The sequence below is a fragment of the Candoia aspera genome, chromosome 2 (genome assembly GCF_035149785.1).
Source record: "Candoia aspera isolate rCanAsp1 chromosome 2, rCanAsp1.hap2, whole genome shotgun sequence".
NCBI classification, from domain to species: domain Eukaryota; kingdom Metazoa; phylum Chordata; class Lepidosauria; order Squamata; family Boidae; genus Candoia; species Candoia aspera.
Window position 1 is genome coordinate 256166252 of NC_086154.1, and position 17913 is coordinate 256184164.

A 17913-nucleotide genomic window follows, 5' to 3' on the forward strand; every position below is an offset into this window, starting at 1 on the left:
CAGGTTCATAGCAAAAAGTTATAGGGAAGGTGATGAAGAACCATCTTCTATAACCACAGAAGCTAAGGTCAGAAATAACAGGTATAACATGCGGTTACCTAGATTTCCTTTAAATATAAGGGAAGACTTCCTAATGGTTAGATGTGTGGAATAGTCTATCTGTGGTGATTGTGGATTCTCCATTTTGGCAGGTTTTTAGGAAGAGGCTGGGCAGCCCCCTTCTGAGGATGTTTTACTTGATTTTCCTGTACACTCCAGAAAGTTGGTTTAGACAGTTCTTGTGGCCCTTCCACCTCCACAGTTCTATGATTCTATGCTCATATTTTCTAAGAATACCTACCACATCCATTTGGGAGACTTAGCTTTTCAACATGCCAGCCTCACGTTTCTAAAAATTAAAACAATATTTTACTACCACCCACACACCCCAAATTAAAAAACCTTAAAGGCCAAGTAAGATAGATGATTTATTAGGCATCAAAGGTAGTATCCATAGCATGTTAGTGCTGATGGACATCACCTTGTGTTCCCCACTGTTGAGACCAACCAGGACATCTTCTCTGTTCAATATTATGTGCCAATCAGAGAGTATTACTAAACCAGTAGATGTTCCTCATTAGCCAGCAATGTTTGTCTGTAAGCAAAGATCTGGAGATTTGCTTCTTCAGCTCAATTTAATTCTGAAATAGAAAGGATTATCAAGGAGTGCATCCAGGAGCCCAGAGCCAAAATGGGGGCAGATTTCACCCATGGAAGCACATGTAGGTAATAGGGCTGTGCAGTGAGATCCAGACTGGCAGGAGAAAAGGGGATCCAGGGAACACATGGGCATGCACTTAGCAGCTGTTGGCATCTCCTTAAATCAAAAGATATTTTCTTGGGTTCCTGTGGCTCCTGCCATGTAAGCCCAGGAAGAACCACAGCTCCTTTAAGTAGTTGCTGACAGGGGCTAAGTGAGGGCCCCGTATCATCCAAAGGATGATTTTGAATCTGGATCTTGTTGCACCCTCCCAGTGAGTCCTGCCTTGCAAGTAGAAGGTCTGAGAATCGTAGAATCAGAAGAGATCCTACAACTCAGCTAAGCCCAACCCCCGTTCAGTGCAGGATCCTCTGCAGTATCTCTAGCTGATGACCCTGCAGCCTCTATTGGAAGATATGCAATGGAGGAGAACCCACCACTTCATGTGGCAGTCTGTTCCTCTGGCTGATACAATCGGGAAGTTCTTCCTGACTTCTGGAGCCTCCTGAACCTCCTTCCCTGACATTTTAACCCCCTGATTCTGGCCCTGCCCTCTGGGGCCACCATGAATAACCCCCCTGCTGTATCACAACCTACCAGATACGAGGACTGCTGTTATATCTTCCCTTATTCCTATTTCCTACTTCAGAAGGGCTACAAAAATTCTGCCTCATTGGAAAGTTGCTGCTTGCTAGAATAGCAGCAAGTGTGGTTGAATGGGCCAAAGTCTGTTTCACCATAAGGTAATATCCTGTGTTCCTATTTAGGGAGCTGCACCGGTCCAGTGTCAAGGCCAAGAGGGGCTACCTTCCAGAAATTCCAGTGGAGAGTTAATACGATCCTTCACAAACTTTTCCTGTGCTCTAGGGACGTGCAGTCTTCTTTGTAGTCATGACAGAGTGGGATCAACTGGGTGACATCCAAGGGGTTTGCAAGAGTTCAGCAAAGTTCTAGAGCCCCGGTAGTTTTAACAAAGGCAGGCCATGTGGTTAAGAAGATGAAGTATCAGCCACAGATGATATTTGTGTGCAAATGCTCACTGCCTCTTGTTCCTGGTCTGCAAAGTAGATGCTTTACTTGATTGACCTTCACCCAATCACTGCTCAGCTGTGCTTAGAGCTTTTCCTTTGCCAGAATCTAACTTGTAGTAACTCGGTGAAGATTTCTACTTCCAGTGGTAGACAGTACAAGTAGCTCCAGATTCAACTCAGTGAAAACCTGCTGTAGCATCAACAGTGTGTATGAACTAGTATGGGAATGAACCGTCTGCAGGAAAGCAGCCGAGCACCAAGAACCCCAGTGCACATTTCTCCTTTTTCAGACACTCCTTGCATGGAAGAGGAGAGAATTGCCCATCTCTGCCCTTCTCTATTGCCACCACCGTAGCTTGTCAGGTCCTTTCAGGAAATGTCCCTTCCATAGCAGCACCCAGGCTTCATCATTATAAAGAGCTTCTGGCCATGCGTAATGTACAAAACGTAAAATGACATCCAACCATTGGCATTTCAGCAAAGAAAAAGAAAATAAAGTTTCTTTTGAACTGAGCTCAGCTCCTGGTGACTGCATGGAACCTCCATGGAGATTTTGTGCCAATAATGCGGATGTGGTTTGCCATCTGGCTCCTTCGGGATGTTTTTTCACCTTCCCAGCTGTGTCTACAGCCTACGTGGTCTTGAGAAGGACATATCTCTGGGCGTGGGGGTTCCATAAAATCAGTCTTTGGTTTTCTTCCGTGGCTGTTCTCAAAAACGTGAAACAGGGTCAGCTGTGGCTCGGATTTGGATGAAAGATTACTTGGAAATCCCTGAGCTGTTGACTAGGCTAGGAAGTCAAAGGCGGTAAATTGGTTTGCTGTTGAACCCGACCGTTCAGCCCCTAGCTACGTATATTCTCTACTGTTGGGAGTACAAGCCTTCACAGACTTTGTTCATGTTAGATTCTGGTAAAAAAGACAAAAGAGGTTTAAGCCCAGCTGTGCAATGACTGGGTGACAGTCAGCCCATTACAAGATCTACTTTGCAGGCAAGGAGGAAGGATAAGGAGGGATTTGTTATGTCTGAATGTGGATATTTTGTATAATCCACCTTTGCTTTTCTTTGTGAACAAAATCAGGACAGACTTTTCTCATTATCTAACTGCAACAGATTAGGGGCTAAAATGAGGATCACAATTATTTCAGAGGGGCTGCTCTGAAGCAGGGCTGGGCCCCTGGGAATTGCAGCCAGCCCCTGGCTAGATTGCAAAAGTCTTCTGCAAATCAGCAGTTCAGACTTTCAGGAAGAGGATCTCTTCCTTCCTCTGCCAACTGGCTGGATGGGGAGAGAGGAGGGAAGAGACCTGTTGAATTTTGACTCGGCCTCCGACAACTAGCAGGATTGGGCTTCGGCTCGTCCCAAAGGCAGTGCGATCCTCAAAGGTGCCCTATCTCTGCTCCAACCTGGTGCCCCTGAGACAGGTTGGGAACAGTGAGAGCTGTGCTCCCAGCATACCTGGAGGGCACTGGGTTGAGGAAAGGGGTCTCTCCAGAGGAATATTGTGCCCAAAGGTTTGATTGTAACCATAGTTAGAGACTGTCATAGTTGCAGTGAAAGAAAAAGGCATGGCCAGCCCTGCAAGGTAGGGCAGGTCAAGAAAGATCCCAGGGATGCTCCTTTATTGCCATGGGATAGAATAACAGGATCTTTAAAGCCTGCCAGAGTTTCTCTCTACTCCATCTTATGCCAAACAAAATTAAGGCGGGGCCACTTTGAGTTTCTTCCTCATGCTTTCTCCTGAGTCATCTTTTTGGAAATGCCTCCCTGAAGGGTTGTTCATCCCTTCCTCATTCCCAGGGCCAGGCTTATTATGTTTTATCATGGAGCCTGAATCCTCTGGCATGGCTGTCTCTGGAGTGGGAGCACATGACGACATGTGCATCATGACATCTTTGCAGAAATGGCATCATTGCATATGGCTTATGCCTAGCATCTCTCGATAGGTCAGTGTTTCTCAACCTTGGCCACTTTAAGATGGGTGGACTTCAATTCCCAGAATTCCCCAGCCAGCTAAGCTACCCCTTTTCTCACCCCAGACAGGCAGTTGCTGTTTTCCAGATCGCCAGACTGGATTGTGCTCTTTGCAAGCAGGAGATCGTTGCTCCAAGTGAATGATGAGGAATGTGGTGGCATTCTGCGGGCACTCTGTTTCTTCTATTGGGATGGGGGAGGAAGTTCCAAGGGGAAAATGGTCAATGTCTAAATGTTGGCAGTGTTGGAGAGAAGCAGAGGGGGGGTAGGAAGAATGAGAAGGGGGGATCCTCGGTCACAGGGCTTCAGCCAAATGAAAAGGAAGAGATAGAGCGAGGGAAATCCAGCCGGTGTATGCATCGTTCCTCCCTCCCTCTTCTGTGCTTTTAATTGGTAGAGGTTAAGGTAGCTTTGTTGGTTTGATATGGGGGTGCAACATGCAGGGCGAACCTCATTTCACGCTAATCTAAGATGGAGTGGGGTAGCAAAGTGTGCCAGCCCAGCCGTGCCACCCGAGGGAAACCCAGCCATGGCCTTCATACGTGGTATGGATCAACCCATCGTATTTGTGGCTTGCTTGTTTCAGAGTTGCGTGCACACTTTGCAAACATAGCAGTTGTGTTTTGCTAGCCAGGTGCCGGGTTGAGTGTGGCACGAGGACCCAGTCCCTGAGACTTTGGGTCAGTCCAGCAGATACCGCTTCCTCTGAGCTGCTCCATCTTACAGATACATTGTTCCTGGCCTAGCCTGTCTTTAATAAGCCAAACTCAGTGTGGATTTAACGCTAGATTTAACATGCAAGTATCATCAGCCTGTGGATTCTGACTTTCTTATCCCTCCACAAGGACCTCAGTGACAGCAATTTATACTTCCTGCCATACAGTTTAGCCTGGAATCATAATTAATCCTACCCCTTCCTTTCGCTGCATGTATTTATCAACACCACTCCACAAAACCAGATCATCTTTGATCAGGCCTGTTCCATCTTTACCCTTTCTCTCAGTTTTGCAGATACACAATGGACTGATTTTCTTTCCATTGTTTCATTCCTTAATTCCCGCCCTCTACCATTTTGTTGTTTATTTGTTTAGTCACTTCTGACTCTTCGTGACTTCATGGACCAGCCCAGGCCAGAGCTTCCTGTCGGTTGTCAACACCCCCAGCTCCCCCAGGGACGAGTCCGTCACCTCTAGTATATCGTCCATCCACGTTGCCCTTGGTCGGCCCCTCTTCCTTTTGCCCTCCACTCTCCCTAGCATCAGCATCTTCTCCAGGGTGTCCTGTCTTCTCATTATGTGGCCAAAGTATTTCAGTTTGGCCTTGAATATCATTCCCTCAAGTGAGCAGTCTGGCTTTATTTCCTGGAGGATGGACTGGTTTGATCTTCTTGCGGTCCAAGGCACTCTCAGAATTTTCCTCCAACACCACAGTTCCAAAGCATCGATCTTCCTTCGCTCAGCCTTCCTTATGGTCCAGCTCTCGCAGCCATATGTTACTACGGGGAACACCATTGCTTTGACTATGCGTACCTTTGTTGTCAGTGTGATGTCTCTGCTCTTAACTATTTTATTGAGATTTGTCATTGCTCTTCTCCCAAGGATTAAGTGTCTTCTGATTTCCCGACTGCAGTCAGCATTTGCAGTAATCTTCACACCTAGAAATACAAAGTCTTTCACTGCTTCTACACTTTCTCCCTCTATTTGCCAGTTATCAATCAAGCTGGTTGCCATAATCTTGATTTTTTTGAGGTTTAGCTGCAAGCCAGCTTTTGCACTTTCTTCTTTCACCTTCATCATAAGGCTCCTCAGTTCCTCTTCACTTTCAGCCATCCAAGTGGTATCATCTGCATATCTGAGATTGTTAATGTTTCTTCCAGCGATTTTAACTCCAGCCTTGGATTCCTCAAGCCCAGCTTGTCGCATGATGTGCTCTGCGTACAAGTTGAATAGGTAGGTTGAGAGTATACAGCCCTGCCGTACTCCTTTCCCAATCTTAAACCAGTCCGTTGTTCCGTGGTCTGTTCTTAGTGTTGCTGCTTGGTCGTTATACAGATTCTTCAGGAGGCAGACAAGATGACTTGGTATCCCCATACCATTAAGAACTTGCCACAATTTGTTATGGTCCACACAGTCAAAGGCTTTAGAATAGTCAATAAAACAGAAAGAGATGTTTTTCTGAAACTCCCTGGCTTTTTCCATTATTGAGAGGATATTGGCAATTTGGTCCCTAGTTCCTCTGCCTTTTCTAAACCCAGCTTGTACGTCTGGCAATTCTCGCTCCATGAACTGCTGAAGTCTACCTTGCAGGATCTTGAGCATTACCTTACTGGCATGTGAAATGAGTGCCACTGTTCGATAGTTTGAACATTCTTCAGTGTTTCCCTTTTTTGGTATGGGGATATAAGTTGATTTTTTCCAATCTGATGGCCATTCTTGTGTTTTCCAAATTTGCTGGCATATAGCATGCATTACCTTGACAGCATCATCTCGCAAGATTTTGAACAGTTCAGCTGGGATGCCGTCGTCTCCTGCTGCCTTGTTATTAGCAATGCTTCTTAAGGCCCATTCAACCTCACTCTTCAGGATGTCTGGCTCTAGCTCACTGACCACACCATCAAAGCTATCCCTGATATTGTTATCCTTCCTATACAGGTCTTCTGTATATTCTTGCCACCTTCTCTTGATCTCTTCTTCTTCTGTTAGGTCCTTGCCATCTTTGTTTTTGATCATGCCCATTTTTGCCTGGAATTTACCTCCGATGTTTCGATCCTTAGAACATTGGATTCACCGTTCACCACCAGCACCGTCGGCCGCTAGCCGTCCTTTCGGCTTTGAGCTAGCTGCGTCATCACGTCTGGGGCTAGTTGAACTCATCCTCTGTTCCTCCCCAGTAGCATTTTGACCATCTTCCAACCTGGGGGTCTCATCTTCCGATGGCATACCAACATATCTCTGGTTGTACTGATCCATTTAGTTTTCATGGCAAGAATGCTGGGGTGGGTTGCCGTTACCTTCCCCAGGGATCGCATTTAGTCTGACCTCTCTGTCATGACCTTCCCGTCTTGGGTGGCCCTTCATGGTTTAGCTCATGGCATCACTGAGGTGCTCAAGCTCCAGCACCACGACAAGGTAACGATCCTTTGCTGAAGCTCTTCTTAAATTCCAAGCCACAGTCTCCATACGTCGTGGTCATGCTCCAGGGCCCTGGCAATGTTAACCTCTGCTGTCCAAAATGGCTTTGGTCAGTTCTGTGTTTCACATCTTCTAAAAAACATAGAGAAGACATAAACCAGGTGATAAGATTAGCTTTATCCATGCCATATTAAGGGCAATGTCAGTCATATTTTGGACAGTAAACCAGAAGCACAGCCAAGTGCAATCAAAGCCCATTTGTACTCCAAATACATTCAGGGTAGTCTTTGCAAGCTGCGTTCTGTAATCTAGAGCAGGGATTTTCAAACTTTTTCAGGCTGTGAACCTGTTTGTTTTAAAAAAAAGTTCCCCAAACCACTGATTGGGAGGAAAAAGCTCTAACGATAAACAGATTGGCTGTATTCAAATCAGCTTGGGTGTTTTGCCGTTCGTTCCTAGCATTGCACAGAAGCCAGGTTGAAAAAAAGGGCTTTAAACCAGCATTTTTTAACCTCAGCAACTTTAAGATGCATGGACTTCAACTCCCAGAATTCCCCAGCCTGCATGAAGTAAACACACATCCAGGATGCTCTTTCACATTGTTGTCAATAAACGTACATTGTGGCATCCATGAAATTACCAAGAATCAAGCTTCACTTGAAGATTTACCAGTTGCTCAGCTCAGGTGGCAGCATCTAGCCTCTACTGGATGACCAGAAAAAGCTACTTAGCAGGGCCAGGTTGCCTATGTGTTTGGATGGGAGACCACTAAGAAATCTTCTCTAAGCTAGACTGAGTTGTTAAAAAAAGAATTCTGGGAAAAGGCAAGCAGAGATCATTCAAAGGAGACATTACCCTTGTAGCTGGGGAGAGAAGGATTAACTTTCTTTCCTCTATCCAAAACAAATCATACTTAGTATACAAAAAAAAGTCCTAATGGCCAAGCATATCTATAAAGCAAATATAATTTGGTGCTGAACTACTTTCAGGGGAGCACAGATCACAGAAAGATGTTGTAGGACAGGGAAAGCCTGTTACTCTCTGAAGATGTGGAAAAGTCAGAGAGCCTTTTCATGATTAAGCACTGGGGAAGGGCCGAGGTTGAGGTTTATAGGATTATGCCATTGATGCAGAGAGGTGACCGGGAATTCCAGGCAAGCGGGCTTCAGGGAAGATTCAGGCTTAGCCTACCATGTGAACCTTACCATGCTTCTTCAGGAAAACAGGGTTAAAATGCACCATGCTTCAGCGTGATCTGTGCAACCAGCCACAATTCATGCCCAGAAACCCTCTGGGGCAAGATTTGGTGATGGTCACTGCTTAGAAAGCTTTAAGGAAGAGAAAATTATTTAGCAGTTTGGTGTGAAACCACTGCATTCAGGAGTAGTATATCTGAGCAGGTGAGAATGCAGACTGCTGTCTCATATCACGTCAGACCTCTGACCCATCTTGCCTGTCCAGCAGACAGGATGTTTCCCCCGGCCCCCCCAGCCTCCTTGGAGAAGTATCTGGGGCACCCCATGTGCAAAGCAGGAACCTTGCCCTCTGCCACAGGACAATGCCACTTGCAGAGGAGTTCTCGAGGGAAGGGATGGCAGATTTCAAGGCACCTGCCAGCAAAACCTTGGCCCAATGCAGGGGGAGTCTCGTGGGCAGGGGCAAGCAAATACTTTAACTCACTTTTCCTCCAGCTGAGAACAGCTGAGTTCCCCCAATCTCTGGGCACAGTTAATCTTCACTTGGGTTAGGTTTTGGGTGGCTTAATGGGTGAACTCAATGGTGGTTGGCTTACGATTCAATAGATTGTGCAAACCTAGAAAAAGAATTAATTTAGTCACCAGGTATTGTAGTAAGCTGGGAGAATAAGCTTGGGAGACAGGAGGGAGAGCAGCAGCCAGGGCAACCATCAGATAAGAGGCAGCTGAGCCCACAGAAGGAATGGAGGTGAAGAAAGCATCTCAGAAGGGACCCTGCTCAGCTCTCTGGAAAGCAAAGGCGAAGGGCTTTCAGACTTCCAAGATCATGCTGCTGTAACCTTACAATAAAGGGAGTGTTCGTACCCTGGTTTGGGCTTCTTGTCTGGACTACCTCGAAGGGCTGACAGGTATAGTGGGTTGGATGAATGCCACTCCTGAATCATAAACTGCCAAATAGGTTGGGTTCATTCACTCTCACCAGACAGTTAGCCAGGTCAGCCTACTCCGTGAGTGTATCTCCTTGGTATTTAGTGGATGTGGTTAGGGGTGCCATGTGAAACCAGTATATTAACTGGCTAAAACTTTTACAACTCTTAAAGCAACTCATAGATCCAGATTGGAGAAGAACTGAGCTTCAGTGAGCTACCCAGTCCACATGGCTGCATTTGCGTAGAAAGGCGAGATCAGAGATCTTGGTCTGTTGATCGTATTTCTGATGACATCCGGGATGTTGTGGTAGCTTCAAGTGAAGCCACCAGCTTCTCCCCCATGTTACAGCTTTGTGCCCAGCTCCTTCGGCAATATGGGATTGTGCGGCCACCTGCTGGCCAAGGCGCTCCCTGCTCCTTTGGTTCTTGGCCTGTTTGCTGACTGTGGGATGATGGGAGTTGAAGTCCATCCTGTCGGAAGGGCAGCATTTCCAGGATAGCTGAGCAATTGCATTGCAAGAGGCTTCCTTCTGTGCATCCTGATCATGCGGATATCTGAGAAATAGCTTTAGCAGGATTTGGCAGTGGGATCTAGCTTGGTTCCCGATGCAGTTGGAGAAATAGCCCACATGTTTGCACAGCTGGTTCCACCTTAAAGAAAAGCAGTGAAGGCCTCCCCCACCTATGATTCCTTCATCTCATTAAGAAAATGGGAATGTATCCCCTTTTCCTGAGATTAAAGAGGGGAGAGATTTCTAGGAAGGGTTCCCCAGCCCCAAAGATCAGTCATACCAGGGGTGTCTGCATAGCAGGGCTTCAGTTCCATAGTCATAGACCCCATTTTGACTTTTTTTGACCCCCCCGCTCCTGCAGACACCCCGTTAAAGATGCATTAGAGCTGTGTTTCTCAACCTCAGCAACTTTAAGATGCAGGGACTTCAACTCCCAGAATTCACCAGCCAGCATGGTTTAGAGCCCATGAAAGAAGTCACCGATACAGCACAGGGCCTGCCGTAAGACCCACAGGAGACCTTCTCAAACATAAATAATATCTGTCGCATCTTTGCAGGGCATGCGAGATTACTTGAGCTTTTTTTGATAGTATGGAGAAGATACACCTAATTCTCTTTCCTCTTCCCCGTAACTTACAATTTTCAGACGATCTTGGGAGCAGCTGTTGCAGTGCAGCTGACTTTTCCTTTAGACACACTGTCTAGAGAGGTAAAGCTAATTTTACGTTGGGTACAAGGAGAGCCATCCTTTTTCAGCTGTAGGCCCCTTCCCTAATCCCCAGCTAGGTGGCAACTCTTGGTTGACTTAGCTGCTCTTGACAAGCAAAGCAGGGTTGGGCTTGGCTAATACCTGGATGGGAGACCATCTATTGAAAAACATTCTAGCCGAAGGCAAGGTCTTCTCTTTTGCCTGGAAGATCACTTGGATGTGTCCGTGATACTGCCGGGAGGGTGTTTGCCCTTTCCTCTTATCATATCAGGGGTCTTTCAACTCCACGCCTTGGTGGGCCAGTCCTGAGTTAACGGTGGCTTCTCTTTTCGGCAGGCAAGACAAGCTGAAGATTCACATGCGCAAGCACACGGGGGAAAGGCCCTACCTCTGCGTCCACTGCAGTGCCCGGTTCGTCCACAACTACGACCTGAAGAACCACATGCGGATCCACACGGGCATCCGCCCTTACCAGTGCAAGTTCTGCTACAAGAGCTTCACCCGCTCAGACCACCTGCATCGCCACATCAAGCGCCAGAGCTGCCGGATCTCCCGGCCCAGGCGGGGACGCAAGTCAGCCCTCTGGAGAACGGCCAGCTTGCTCTTTGCCCCAACTGGGCAGCCGGACGACAAAAGCTTCCTGGTGCCCCCGGCTCTCGAAGAGATGAGCGGCCACCTGGGCGGCCCCGCCCTGTGCCTCCCAGGCCCGAGCCCGAAGCACTTCATGGAAGGGGCCAAGAACGGGCTGAATCTGCAGGAACTGGAGAGCCAGTTGGAGGAGACCCAGATGAAGCTGTTTGGGAGGGCACACCTGGATCTGCAGCAGAACGGCGGCCTCTTTGCCTTTGCGCTGAGCCACGGCGAGGGCCTGTCAGCCCGGCCGTACTTCTCTCTCCCGGACCCCTGGGGCTCCGGGTTCAGCGGACTGGCAGCGCTCAACCCCCTGGCCTCCCTCTCCGAAGCTAGCAACTGAGTTGCCTTCTCTCCATGGATGGGTTGGGTACGTGCAATGCCAGCTTGACGACAGCTTACTCTGCTAAGAAACTGGGGAAGGCAGCCCCTTCAGATGGCAGGAGGGATTTGCTGTAGACCAGTGTTTCTCAACCTTAGCGACTTGAAGGTACGTGGACTTTGTGGGAGATACGTGGAATTCTGGGAGTTGAAGTCCACATATCTTCAAGTCGCTAAGGTTGAGAAACACTGCTGTAGACTCACAGAATGTCAGGGTTAGACGGAGTGGGAGATCACCTAGTCCATTCCCCCTCAAAGAAGGCTAATGCATCTTTTATTTAACTTTTTCGTATTTCTTTTCAACACAGTGATGGATCACTGTGGGATTTCCCACCAAACATCCCAGGACAACTGCATTCACATAATACACCTAACCTGGTTCCTGAATGAGCCTGTTTTGTGGGTTCACGCAATACGTTCATTTGTACCAACTGAACCTTTCAAATCATTTTCAAAGGCAGCCCCATGTATAATGCAGAATAAAGATCAAGGATAGAAGGGACCATGCCTTAATAACCAGAGCTGCTAAAAGACAGCCCTGGCTACTGGAAGCATCATTCCTCTGATGATCTCAGGAGCATCCTCAAATTACCAGTTTGATTCTTCAGGAGTTCAGGGCCATCAAGGACAATATTCACATGTCCACTCTGACTGGTCAGCTTCAGTAACCCACATGACTTCATCTGATCTGGATGACGTTATAATTTATTCACCTTGTTTATCCCCAAACAAGCTCCAGAGACCTGTTCAAGAGTTTTAATAATTTCTCTGAAATTTCTCTACTGGTAGAACTTGCTCTGCTCATTTAACTAACTAGAGAAGGCTGCTTACCAGACAATGGAATCAGAACTAATAGCTAACAGTGTTTCTCAACCTTGGCAAGTTTAAGATCTTCCCCAGCATTCCCCAGCCAGCAGTGGGGACTGGGGAAGATGTGTGGACTTCAACTCCCAATGCTGGGAATTGAAGTCCACACATCTTGAACTTGCCATGGTTGAGAAACACTGAACTAACTAGTTGGGCTGGATTCATACTACACACTAAGTGGGGGAGGAGGGAGACACTTCCTCTGACCAAGAGAACAACAATACCCATGTTGTATAAACACATCCACTGAGGACTCAGCTGCTGCCCAGATGTCACTGGAGCCCTCCCTATGGAGATCCAGTCTACACCTTCCCTCCAGGGTTCAGAAGAGCACTTAAGACCCAACTTTTCCATCTAGACCAGGGGCTAGGCATACTTTGAATGTTGGGATGCATTGGTAGACACATGACTTTGCTTTTTTAATCCCTTGAGATTTTAATTTAATTTAATTCTTTTTGGTGGGCTTATTTATTTTGATTGAGGGGTTCTGTTTATGATATTTTTGAATGTTAGCTGCTCAGAGCATTGGGAATGAGCAGCACAGAAATATAGCTAATAAATAAACATGGTGGCAGAGGGAAAATACTGATTGAGGGTATTTGTTTTTCTTTTTTCTACCTACAGACATTCTCCAGCACTGCATTGGTTCCCTCTTGCAAAAGAACCCATCAAGAATCAAGGACATTTTTTTTTCTTTATAAAAGGACTGTCTTGAAAATTAAGCTCCCTTCAGAACTTGCCTAGCTTTTTTCAAAATGCCCCAAAAGACATCTCTTCTTTGCTCCAACAAATGCAGGGAAGAAAAACAGAATTTCCAACAGCATCTGCAGACTTCCTTTTTCTTGGTTTATTTCAAGTGTACTGACATCTTTATGAGTGACTGTTTTACATCTTATTTTGGGTGGTTGTTTTGATTTTGACTTCTTTTTCTCCTTTTTCAGGGGGGCTGTAAAATCCGGAGTCCTTGTAAAATATCCAAAGATTCTAAAGACTGCATAATCCACAAGAACTTGAAGCAAAAAAGACCCCTTTCCTTTTCCCATTTGGTTACACTTCCTGAATGTTGGAATGGGGATGTGGTAGAAAGGGCGGGAAATCCTTTGAAAGTTTTCTATTTATAACTATTTTTATGTGATTGCTTTATGTAAAGAAAAAATAATAATACATCAGACAGATTTGCCTTAGATAATCAAGGGACAATCATCCTTAACTTTGGCTGAAGTTCTAGATTTGTGTTTCTAAAGGACAAGTAAATATACTTTATGTATTTATTAAGCAGTATTAACTGATTTTATTAAATTATTGGCCATCTGCAGGATCTGTTGTATGCCTGTGAGTCAACCATGAGGAAGATTAAAGCTCATATATTCTTGGGCAGCACAGATGGAAGAATGCTTGGCGCATTCCTGCTTTCTGCCATCATGTGTACACTTAGGAACCTCTTAAGTGGACACCTACAGAATGTAAGAGAAACGATACCAACAATGTTCCAAATTTAATCCCACACAGTTGACCAGATCTGGGCCATTCTGTTTGGGTGAGGGGCCTACAAAATGGGTCCGTTTCAAAGGCCCCCCCCTCTTTTTTTGGGACTTTGCACCCTGGTCCTCTGCAAGGTCAGAGGGAACAATGAGGATTGATTATGTCCCTGGAGTTAAGAAGTTAAGATTGATTGCCCCTGGATCATCTCCTTTTCGGTTATCTGTTAACTGGCTGGAAAGAACATTACAGACTTTTATTAATGCTCTAGCAGTTTCTTGATATTTAATATATGGCAACGGTGCCAGACCCCTGGGATCATATTGTTCCAGCTGTTTGATTCAGGGGGAGAAGAGTTCACCATTCTGGGTTGTCCTGTCTGTAGCTGGTTTCTCCTGGGACCAAGCATTTGTCAAGTTTTTCCACGGCATCTAATATCAAGATTCCTGCAAAGTTCTGCTCTGGTTCCTTTCATATTTTCAGGGCGCATTTCTGAGCCCTGCGGTTAGGAAGACACGGGTGAAGCTTTCAGCCTGGCCAACCTTTCACTTTGGTTCAGAGAGACTTCGCAGAAGCAGTGTCCTATTGGTGCTGTAATTATGAACAATGGGTTGGAGGAACCTATTGTAACGCAGACTTAGCCAACTTGTGTTTCTGAAACCTGTTCATCTGGAGCAGTGTTTCTCAACCTCAGCCACTTTAAGATGGGTGGACTTCAAGTCCCAGCATTCCCCAGCCAGCATAGCTAGCTGGGGAATTCTGGGAGTTGAAGTCCACCCATCTTAAAGTGGCCAAGGTTGAGAAACACTGGAATACATGGATATCACTCTGCAGTTTTCTTAGCAACAGTAGGGAAGAGTTATGCTTTCGTTCAGGAAGTGTTTTGATTGTCCAGCCCTAATGTCTCATTTCCAGGTACTAACTTCTGAGCCCAGACCAAGTCACTCAGTTGCCGCTCTCTGCTGAGAGTGGTGGCCTTCCATTCTCATCATCTCCATCCTGCATGATTCATGGATTTGATGGGAACCGAAGGGGAACTTATCTGGGGAAAGTGGCATTGTCCTCCTTTCCTGATCCTTTCCACAATAATTTGTACTGCTCTTTGGCTGACCTAATAGCCAAAGAGTGGCATTGGAAGGTTAAAGTCATAGGCAAATTGTTGAGTGTTTATCATGAATACATGAGGCTGCTTGGATTATGGCCATCTCTAGCTGGATGTCATCACATGGTCATTCTCCTGAGCTCAAGGCTGGGGGAAGGACTTCTCAAGCTTTACTAACTGAGTTTGTGTTTGTTTTTTTTTAATTGGAGAAACTAGAGCAGGAACATTCACCATGAAAAGTGTGGGCTTACTGTAGATTTGATCACAAGCTGAGCTTACTCTGTAATGTTAGGTTATTTCTAAATGAAATCTTTGTTTATATTCTGCCTTTCATGAAGAATGATCCAAGTCAGTTTGATGAACAGACCAATCTTGTAAACGTCTGCTCAGAAGTCTACCCTACAGAGTTCAGTAGGATCTTCTTCCAAGCAAAGGAATATAAGCTTGTGGCAATGTTCGCAACTCTTAGGATGTGCCATTTTTTCAGGATTAAGAAGGGTATTCCAAAAATAGTGAGCGAGGCTATATATACTCTCTCTGTGTGTGTGTATGTACATACACACACACACACACACACACACACACACACACATTTGATTTCATTGAAGGTAAATGTAATTGAAATTAATTACCATTCATGTGACTAGTCACATATTTAGTAATTTCCCCCTTCCAGCATATGAGCAATTACAATTTGACAACAATTTTTGGAAGTGGTTAATGCAGAAGAGGGCAATATTTTTTGCCCTGGGGAACCAACATGGTTTCCTGAAGGTAGGGGGGAGGCAGAGAGCATGGTTCATATCAGCCCTTGTTTGGGGGTGGTTAGGAGATAAAATAGAAGCCTTAAGCCTTGCAGACACTTAGGGCACCCATTTTCCCACTTTACTGCCCCCTCCAAAAAATAGGAATATTGGCCCAATTTTGCTGGGAGGGGGTTCACTTTTTGAACCAATTCAGTGGATGCCTGAAGACTGCAAGGTCTAAGAGATTTTGCAAAACTGGTCCAACTCTTTGTTCTTGCCCATCCTGGAGGGCTCTGGAAGTGCAAATAGGATGCTGAGGTTCATGGGTTAACCCAGAATTGGTATTACTGATAGTCTGATTCATTCCCTTGACTTAGATTCATTTCTGTCCATCTGCCAAAATCCTTCCCCCCTCGAAGAATTGCTAATCCCAAATTGCCTAACAGAAATGTATTGAATATGCTTCTATAACTATATTGGGTATGGATGTATCCTCTAGAGGGAAGCAGAGAACAGGACTTCAAAAGCTAGGATAGACCTCTCCACCTAGGGAGAATGAACCAATAATCAACACACAAATGTAGGGCCCAAATAGTAGATCAGCTCCATAGTCACAAAAAAGTCCTGACATTGGAACAGGCTCTCTAGGGCATTAAATCCAAGTGCGGCTCCTTGAAGGAATGGCACATTTCCCACAGAAGGTTTTCCAGCTTCTGGTTGAACACTTCAAGCAAAAGAGAACCTACCAATTTTCTGGATCACCAGTGCCCCTATAAAACTTCTTGGACGCTTTTGCATGCCCGTGCGCGCTCTTTCTCTCTCTCTCTCCAATCAAAATGTGCCTTCCTAAACCCAGTTTTCCACTTCCTGCACTCCAGAGCAATAGAGAAAAGGTCTTACTCTTCTGAGCTTTGAGATCCTTTCAAGGTATTTCAAGATAAACTTCTTCCTTTCCTTAAGGTTCAGTCTGTTTCCCTCCCCTGTTGTAGGAATCAAAAGTAGAGCATATTTTCACTGAAAAAAAACTCCAAAACATTCTTGGCCACTTTAAAGAGCAACACCCTTATTCTCACTTTCTTAGATCGTAGCCTACATAACTTGATGCCCTTGATCCCAGAAAACCTACATGAAAACTAATTTGTCAATCTCCAGATGTCACAAGACTTTTTTTTTTGTCAATGCCACAATTAACAGAGCCACTCCTTTCAAAATCTTCTCCTGAAAATCTGGTGAACACCCCAAGCATGATAACCCTTTAGATCTCCTATGATTCCACCCAGTCCAAGGGGGTTCAGGTAAACTGAGATGCAGAACAAGGTATCTTGTGTTTATTGGGATAATGTTTTCAAGTATCTGAAAAGGTAAAACAACTGTTTGGTGGAATAAGAAAAAAAATAGCTGGTTTGGATTGGAAGAAAAGGAAATTATTTGCATGCCTGGCAGGAAATGACTGGGAGAGAGGATGGCATTGTGCAAGAAGACAATAGCAGAAGTAAGCAAGTAAGTAAAATGAAGTATGTAAATGAGCAGTAAATGCTCCAGAGATATGCGTGACTAAGCCCATTATGAGTGGTTTTTAAGCCTTGGGCAGTTTCAACTTTCAATAGAAGAGAATATATGTAGCTCAAGCAAATAACCAAGCTCAGAGAGCACCAAGGACTCCACAGTTTCAACTTTAATCCCCAAAGAAGCTATCAATGCATATACTATGAGCCCAGCTTGAAACTTCACTATACCAGCACCAGTCAAAAAGAGACAAAGGGATTTGAGAATAGGGTCACCCACCCAGAAAGGCATGTTTCTCTTCCTTATTGGCCTGGGATGGTGCAGCTTCTAGTTTAGACTGGCCCCAAAAGGTTTAGTGTGTAATTCTGTGGTTTCTAAAAGAACATTACAAGCCTGTAGGGGAATTTCTGTTGCCCTCCTATCTGATGCTGGAGGGAGACTTGGACCTTGGAAGGGCAATCCAACATTGACCCTTCCTCCCTGTCTCATCTCATGAATTTTAGGTTGGGAAAACTCAACTTCAGAAGGCTCCAAGGGCATGAGTTGGATGCAGGACAAAAGTGGAACAGAGGCTGATTTGAACTGGGGGAGGTGAGATAGCCAACATGGCTGATAATATCAAGTAACTTCTTTGTAGCACCTAGTAATCCTTACTTGGGCATCCTCCAAATACACTGGTTCAAGATTCCATCATCCACATCAGCATGAGGGCACTAGGTTCTACCAGATACTGTGAGGATTTCGGAATATATCCAGGATTCTTTCTTATTTATTTATAGGATTTCTGTGCAGCTCCAATTGCTGATGACCCCAAGCAGCATCCTTATCCAACATTCATAAACCAGATTTTTAAAAAATAACAAAATTACAACACAAAAATCAAAGTACATCTCCATATATAAACCCCAGGAACGTGAAATACTGTACATTAGACAAATATTTCAAAGCCAGGGGCAACAACATTCTAATGTCCCAACCTCC

At 45.4% G+C, this 17913-nt stretch overlaps 1 protein-coding gene across 1 annotated transcript in view; it reads left to right on the forward strand.

Moving 5' to 3' along the window:
* The window catches only part of ZBTB7C (zinc finger and BTB domain containing 7C), an 88879-nt gene extending 77677 nt beyond the window's left edge, over positions 1–11202 (forward strand). Inside the window, exon 3 of the mRNA XM_063295855.1 lies at positions 10558–11202. Coding sequence (XP_063151925.1) covers positions 10558–11194 — 637 coding nt within the window. The 3' untranslated portion in view covers positions 11195–11202. The remainder of the gene's footprint in view (positions 1–10557) is intronic.
* The last annotated feature ends 6711 nt before the right edge of the window (positions 11203–17913 follow it).